Here is an 8,430-nt window from a genome sequence, read left to right on the forward strand (position 1 = left end):
GGGAGCAAAAACATGGCTGATAATTGCATCGCAGAGGAAGAGGTTCCGTAATGATACCGTTAAGACCATGGTTTCCCTGAATGCATTTCCTTTGGCTAGCAGCTCTTCATGAAGTACAATACTACGCTGCCTTCCTGTGCTCCAGTTGAACGCCTTTTCAGTAATGGTGGAAATGTACTTACCTCATCTCGTAGTAGAATGTCTGATGACCACATGGAGCAAGTCCTCCTCCTTCGTTATAACAGATTGTTTTGCCCAAAGCTCAGTTTTGATTGAATATAAGTCTACAGTTGGGCTGCACATTTCCAGTCTCAGGATTTTACAAATGGTTCCTACCTCCTACACACTAGTTCTGCAAATGTATAAAACAAATGTTCTTTTTGCCTTGCTTAATGTTCAATAAAGTGTATTACCTTACATTCATTTTGACTGTCCTTTTATTTCATTTTTGGAAATTCAAAAAGCACACCTGGTTTGTTAAACATGGTGCAAAGGACTTAGTACGATAATTTGCTGTTCACTACATAAGTAGTATACTGTATTTCTGTTTAGAGGTGTGTATTGTGGGTGCCCTTAATCTATATAGTAAACTTAAAAAGAGCACTTAGTGTTTTGTTAACAGACTATTTCCATTTGGAATTTTGCTTTAGGCCCATACTTAGATTCATATGTAATCTCCCTACGTGCTGTATTTACTTAATGGTGTGAGTGCTAGATGAAAGACTAAAGTAATATTTTTGTGTTCACTGTACAATGAGCAGACTTAATTTATATTTTGTATATTGTGCTGTAAGCCTATACTTTTAATTTAAACTCAAAAGCACCTTCCTGAATTTACATTATGGTTTTCAATATCTTTCACTTACTTGGATTTTTGGTTGAAAATTTAGAAAGTGAAACCTTTGTGTGTTTAAAACAATGTTGGGCTTTTAATGTGCTCTTAATTCATAATGTGAACTACAACAGTGGGTATTTTGGCTGCAATGTGAAAGAGAACGTTTTTTTTTGCTTAATAAACTATACTATGTGGTTAAGATTTGAGCATTTTCTTTGTAAGATACAAGCAACTGCCTCACCTTGGTTTCCTCTATTTCTTTTACAAGGTTACACTGTTGATTTGTCTTACACAAAATTTAGTAATTTAAATTCATATTTAAGTTTTTTTCTCTTTTATTAGCATTTTTGGCATAGGAGTAATCCAAAAGTAATTGAAAGTAATCAAGATAAAGTAACCCTACCCAACCCTGTAAATAACTGATTGTCCACCATTGTTTCGATGTGCATGACGCCTTGAGCTTAAAAAAACAAAACAAAAAAGCTTGACTCACAGCACACCTGTAACCTTCATGAGTAGTAGCAGCTATTTGAAACAAGGATAAACAGCTTCCGTATGAAATAAATAAATGCAATAAGGATGAAATTAATATATATTTATTTGAAATATACGAGAAACATCTTCACTCTCCAGAGGGCCCTACACTTTCAAAGATTCCAGCCTCGCGCATTGCGTTGAACTCTTTCATGGCGTCATAGTTCTTGTAGAAGTCAGCGTAGGCTTTCTTGCGTGGCTCCGTCACTGTGTACTATACAAAATACACACACATGCAGAAATGACAGTTAACTAAAAGCATTTAGCATTGGACCAACCCCAGACTCAAAATTTTGGTAGGTTACAGAACACAAAATTGGGCAAACATTAACTTTGGGTTCAAATTTTGCATTTTTCCTCATTTATGAATACATATACATGTTATAGTTCTATTCATTTTTCTATTTTTAAAATGATTAGTCTCTTCAAATTGGTTTTGAAACGCCCACAATTAAAGCAAAATAATAGATTAGGGTCCTGTTGTAAGAGCCAAATTTGATGTTTAATAGTATTACCTTTGTAGGGATTTTTCTAGCCTTAATTTGGAAAATCATTTGGATTGAAACGAATTATTCTTTACTGCAATCAGTTAGCAAATTTGCCTTTAGGCGTTGCTTGTGCTCCACCATAAACTATTTATTTCTCTAAAATATGCTAGAAATTCCTAGACTGCTAAAATGCTTTAATTACGTTATTACTTTGAGAGTTCTGATATGAATTACTCATCCCCAAAAATGGAATCAATGAACCAGGCAGATTTCAATAGAACACACATTTTATTTAACAGAATCAACGATAGAAAAAAAGGGGGCGGAGATTATGGAAGTTTTCAACCGCTGAAAGTCTGGAAATTACCAACGGGGACGGCAGTAGCTCAGGAGGTAAACTGCTCATCCTGGGATCAAGTGGTCACAGGTTTGATTCCCGGCTCTTTCATGTTAAATGTCGAAGTGTCCTTGGGCAAGACACTGGATCCCTAATGCCCTCCGATAAACAGGTAGTTGCCTTGCATGGCTGACGCTGCTATCGGGGTGTGAATGGGTAAGTGTGAAGCACATTGTAAAGCGCTTTGGGAAGTCCTCATTGATTTGAAAATTGCTATACAAATGCAGACAATTACTAGCACAAAAGAGTTTCCCACTATAATGCTAGTGAATTTGGGGGGGGGGGGGGGGGATCCCTTGCACAGAAAAAAATGCTCATTCCGAGGAACCAGCAAACATGCAGTTAAATCTGAAGCAGTCACCTTATTTGTCATCATGGAGGGATTTAGTCTCGTGCGCTGGATAATCGCAACGTATGGCCCACGTTGGCTGAGCGGCTATCGCTCAGCCAATTCTTTTTATATGGACCTGATCATGCCTCTTTGGCCGTGGTCTCAGATATCTGATACCACCAGTATCGGATGACGGTGTTTGAAATTGCTTAACTTGTTAGAAAGCAAAAGAAGTGGGAATTTTGCGTTATGTTCTGTACTTGAGAATGTCCCTCCAATAGACATAATTACGTATGGTGAGAACACTATTTTAACAATACAAAGCCGTGGATGTTTTAATTACATTCAAAACTTCGTCTTATCAGATTTCATTGTGGTACATGGCGAATTGGTACGTCCAGGAACTGTCCAAAAGGGGAAGCAGTTGTTTCATCCATTCCAAAGTTCTGAGTTAAGTGAACTGGGCGACTAACTGTTCAGTTATTTTTTTGTGAAAAAAAAAGAAAAGAAACAAAGAATGTGGTAGTCATTTTTGTAGTTTTTTTGAAGTATTTGTAGAGTGGGATTTTTGTAGTATTTCCGTAAAAGTATTTTTCTAGAATTTTGGTATTATTTTTGTGGATTACTAGAGATAATTTTTTAATATTAAAGTATTTTATTAGGATTGCTGCATATATTTAGTATTGTTTCTGTATTTTTTTTTAGTATTTCCGTAGTAGGATTTTTATGAGTATTTCTCTAGTAAGATATTTGTTGAATTTCCATTTTTCAAATATTTCTGTAGTATTTTTGTAGAAGTCTTGTAGAGATATTTTTGAGTCAATCAGTAATTTGTAGTATTTCTTCCCTTTTCAGAATGAATGCAAAATAATACATTATTAGGTCCATGTTTTTGGGCAACAGTTTTGTAGTAGTAATTCTGTCGAGTTTTTGTATTAAAGAGTATTTGTAGAATTTGCTTCAGAATGAAAGCAAAATAGTTCATCGGGTCCCCGTTTTAAGCAATAAATTTAATAATTATTGTGCACTAGTAGTATTCAATTTGTGCTGAGGGCCCTATCGTGCAGTGCGCTGTGTGATGTAAAGCAGCAGAACATAAATGAGAACACCAGGCTGCCAAGTTTGGGCGTCACCGCTAAAGGGTGAGGTGTAGGCATGTTTAAAAGGCTAGGTTTACATGGCGGAGCTTAATGCTCAATTTCGATTTTTGGGTGAAATCTGAGGTTTTTGTGAGCTTGTTCACATTTCTAACTAAATGTGACATGACAGCCATCTCCTGTGTAAACGCCACCATGTCCCACATGTGCAAAAGGTGGAGCTGTGAATCACGCAATGCCACATTTTTTGCGGAAGTACTCATAGATGCTAACGCTGTAGCGTAGTGAGCAATGAAGCTATTGTGCTCCTGGAGTCTAATAATAATAACTGAATCCAAGACCTCACTTTCCCTCCATTGAATAATTTCCGTGTTTTTGTCCACCATGTTGAGTCTATGCCTACTTTACGTGGAAGAACATAGACACCAAGTAGGCGTTTGAGAACTGAAGATTTATGAATCAATGGTACGCAAGTGGAGAAAGTTGAAAAACAAGCAATGAATCATCGAGCATTAGACAAAAGTAAAATACTTTTCAGACCCTGTTGTGAATACCGGAGAGGGTGCTCTTTTTAAAAATTGTGTTTTACTCTAATACTTAAAAAAGAAAACACAACCAAACTCAGTTTTACTCCCGCTTGCTACTTACGAACATTCTACTTGCGCAAAATGTTAGACACTAACATTTTTCTCAGGATGAGGAAAAATATCCGGACGTTGCTGTAAGTTAGATTTTGTATTTTGTGCACCCTTTTCCAAGTAGAGGACAGTGCTGTAGAGTGCTTCTTTCCGCCGCATGGCGAGGTGAGAGGTCACTGCATCCACCTCAAAGAAGAAATCCGGCTTCTACTTCCTAGTTAGTGTGAATACACACTGCACTGTATCTCTAGCACACTAAGGCCTTTGACATTTTTACTGTTTATTATCGTGTGCATCCATCCAACATGGTTGGTGTAAAGTGTAAAGAAGAGACGAGCAGTTTCTTTTGAAATGAAAGTGGAATAATGAAAGCTTGATGCGGTCAAGAAAATGGTTGGATCTCTTTTTTTTGCAAACTATTTACCACAAAGGAGGGAGTCGCTTAACTTCCAGAAGTTAAATTTAACCATATTTATCTTTATTGTCAAGTCATGTTTATTTGTGATGCCCTGAATCACAAGGAGTCTCAAAGGGCTTCACAGACCACAGAATGTCAACGCCTAATGTGTAGCTTTGCTTTTCACTATGTTTTATCATTCAGCCTACTTTGTATCGTTATAGCGCAGCCTGTGTGGATGCATGTGGCCTGCAGGCTGTACTTTGCCCAACCCTGTCATATAAGCACAATTGGTAATTTGGAGCAGTCGCATGCTTTTTACCTTGAAGGCGATAGCCACGAAAATGGACAAACCAAAAGCAATGGGCAGATGAAAGCGTAGGCGCTTTGCCAGCAGACCTCGCATCACAGGCTTGGGCAGCGACATCTTAAATTATCTGAAAACAAAAGAAAAAAATTAGTCGGATAGAAGAGTAACTTATTTTTGTCCTTATTTTTTAAAAGTTTAGTACTGGGACTTTTACTTGTGTGCTTTTACTTGACAGAACTGCTGATGACGGACAATAAATAATAGAAAAAATATACACTTTATCATGAGAGGACCACAGTGTTCCGAACTCAAACCAGGGCCATGTGCATTGAGTACCGTACTAGACTCAGTAGATGGTGGGGATACTCCACCAACTGAGTTTTGTTTTAAAAAGAGGTCGACCGAATGCACCACCAGGAGAAAATTGTTTATTTCAAATTCAAACGCATAAATCTGATGGAGGCAGCACGGCGGGGCAGTGGTTAGCGCGTGTGCGGCACAGTTCTGAGGGCATGAGATCAAACCTCCTGTGTGGAGTTTGCATGATCTCCCCGTGCTTGCATGGGTTTCCTCCCACATTCCCCAAAATATGCATTGTTGTTGTTGTATTTATTTATTCAGCCAGTATAAACCATAAACATGATATATACAAGAAATCATTTGACATGCCAACACTCAATAATGATGAAATAATAGATTTAAAAGAAAATAAGAATAGAGTAAAAAATATATTGTAGAGTATAATACAATGTAATTATATAGAATAGTTTAAAAAGTAAGAATATGTAAATAACAAGACTAGAGGTCGGAGGAACGCCGTTGGCATAATAATACTATACATAACAACCTAAATCAATTCCCGTTGAACATACGAATAGCGTAAGGGTAAAAACTCTAAGAGGTGTAGTATCTTCAGACAAAATTCAACAAAACTACAAAACCCGGTCTCCAAAAAAAGCCAATTCTTCAGCGCATCAAATTTCACATTATGACGTTTGAATATTTGGAAGATTATAAAATAATAAGAATAAGCCTTAGCCAAGCCCCATCGCAATATTAATATACAATGTAAAATTTGTCCCTTTCCCGCAGAAACTTAAGAGTGTTGAGGCCCATTTTGACCGTCATCATTGTCCTAAATAATGGTTGAAAACACAAGTTCTATTTTTTTCAGTGAGTTCGCAACCACTGTAGAACGACATATACCAATTGAACGTTATGTCTATACTTAAAATCGTAACTAATCAACTTGATGATATTGTTACTATTAAAGTACAGAAACCTGATTTTACAAGTCAGCAGGGGACATGATTGCAGCTACGTAGGAAGCCGGCGGGTTCGCAAAAAGGGAGATTGAAGCATAAATGCACGGATATATTCTGCCGGGCTGACCTTGACGACGTGAGATCAAGTTAGCAGAACAACACAAAAGACGCAAAAGGAAAAAAATCGAATTCGGCTCACCTTGTTGGACCTTCAAGGCAGCGGGATCAGTGTGTTTTCGTCAGTGATGGCGGCGGATGACTTCTTTCTTCTCTTGAGAGGGAGTTTTAAAAGAGCGACAGCGCCTCGCAGTGGAAGGGCGTCTTCCTGCAGTTGTTGCTGGGACCACGGATATACTGTATATAGAAAACTGGATACGACGGCACGCTGTAAGCACCCTGTTCACTAAGGGCCCGGTCACACAGCCGTTTGCGTCTGTATCGAGGCTGAATCACGGCCAGAAATTTCTGCCTGTGAAGCGGACGCTATTGGACGCTATTGGACGTTTTGAGATCGCCATACAGACGAGATACAGCAGTGCTTTACACGCGGTCGGAAATTCACACGCGGTTGGCAGCGCGAAAAAGTTTTGCGCTGCTCAAAACTTTAGGGCCCGGTCACACAGCCTTTCACGGGCGTATCGAGGTTGAATCACGGCCAGAAATTTCTGCCCGTGAAGCTGACGCTGTTGGACGCTTTGAGATCGCCCTATAGACGAGATACAGCAGTGCTTTACTCGCGGTCGGAAATTCACACGCGGTTGGCCGCGCGAAAAAGTTTTGCGCTGCTCAAAACTTTAGACCACGTGTTAACCGCGGGCGGCACACGTGGTACACACGAGGTAATGACGCAGAAATGACGCTGAACAACGTGCTATGGCCGCGGCCAGGGCGTGGTTACACGTGGGTAGGACGCGTAATTTCAGCGGGTAATCGTGGGTGGAGCACGGTCATAGCATGTTCTGCGCCTGTATCGCGGTGTTATTACGTGAAATTAGCGTGTTACGCGTGTGACGGTCAAACGCCTTTCTCCGCGTATATACAGCGCGATTTGCCGTGCACACGTCAGTTGTGCTCGAGACGTCAAGGGGTGGACATGGATCCCCGTCACCGTAGTGACCTCGTCTTAATCCATTTTTATTTCTTGACATTTCTTTTCATTTCATAACAAGATAATAAAATAAAAATGAAAAACTATTACAATAATAACATATTGGCTTCTTCGGTGCCATAGCTTGAAATCTTGATCTTCACGGGACTGTGTCTTGAGCGGTTATGATTTCTACAGCCCGGTGTTATGCGGAGAAATGCATCCCTGCTGAGATTTGCATCCCCTCACTACTACAACCACTTTTACCTCGTTTTATCTCACTTTTAGGGAATGTAATGGCAAACATATAACCAAATCCACTTCGTCTTGCATTTGTTGGGAATGTAATACAACTTAAACCATTCCGTCTTTGTTTTTGTTGTGAACGGTAATGCACACCAAATGCACACGCAAATCTCGGCAAAGATGCATTTCTCGGCATAACGCCGGCTCGGCAGCTTTTATACCCGTGGTCCACACGAGAAAATGACGCTGAAATGACGATGAGGAAGCGGAACAGTCGCCGGCGTCTGTTTTGCGGGCATACCACCGATGAACAGCGGGTTGGCCAATTTTGCGCATTTTCCATCACGGGCAAAAAAAACCCGCAAAATTTTACCCGCGATACAGACGCAAATGGCTGTGTGACCGGGCCCTAACATGCATACGTGGTGGCCACATTGGTTAAGTCAACATCCCCGTTAAGGCAATGTATGTACATTGAAAAAAAAGCACAAAATGCTCATTTTACTACCGATTTTAATGTGAGCAACTTTTTCCTCAATGTCAACACGTGCTGTTATTACGGAACATTATATAAAAAATATATAAAACCCACAAAGGCTTTTTTTAAATAAAAAGAACCCAACAATTTATTTAAACAATTTATGGGGTAGGGCGCCCGCTCCGAGACTGGGAGGGTGCTGGTTCAAGCCATGGCTGAGTCATACCTAAGACTTACAACATTGGTATTCATTGCCTCCCTGCTTGGCATTAGGGGTGGGAATTGTGGGGTTTGGTCACCTAATGACACATCAGTTGGGTTAAGCGA

General features: G+C 39.6%; 1 protein-coding gene across 1 annotated transcript; it reads right to left on the reverse strand.

Annotated features, from left to right (window-relative positions):
- Positions 1–1,415: 1,415 nt before the first annotated feature.
- On the reverse strand, positions 1,416–6,633 carry cox6c (cytochrome c oxidase subunit 6C). The gene is made up of 3 exons (XM_088337074.1): positions 6,492–6,633; positions 5,040–5,154; positions 1,416–1,583 (listed from the first exon to the last, which is right to left on the reverse strand). Exons 2-3 carry the CDS (start codon positions 5,142–5,144, stop codon positions 1,458–1,460), a joined length of 231 nt encoding a protein of 76 aa, XP_088193200.1. The 5' UTR covers positions 5,145–5,154; positions 6,492–6,633; the 3' UTR covers positions 1,416–1,457.
- Positions 6,634–8,430: the final 1,797 nt, after the last annotated feature.

Source organism: Urocampus carinirostris, chromosome 6 (genome assembly GCF_059441175.1).
Source record: "Urocampus carinirostris isolate Australia breed hairy pipefish chromosome 6, RoL_Ucar_1.0, whole genome shotgun sequence".
Lineage (NCBI taxonomy): Eukaryota > Metazoa > Chordata > Actinopteri > Syngnathiformes > Syngnathidae > Urocampus > Urocampus carinirostris.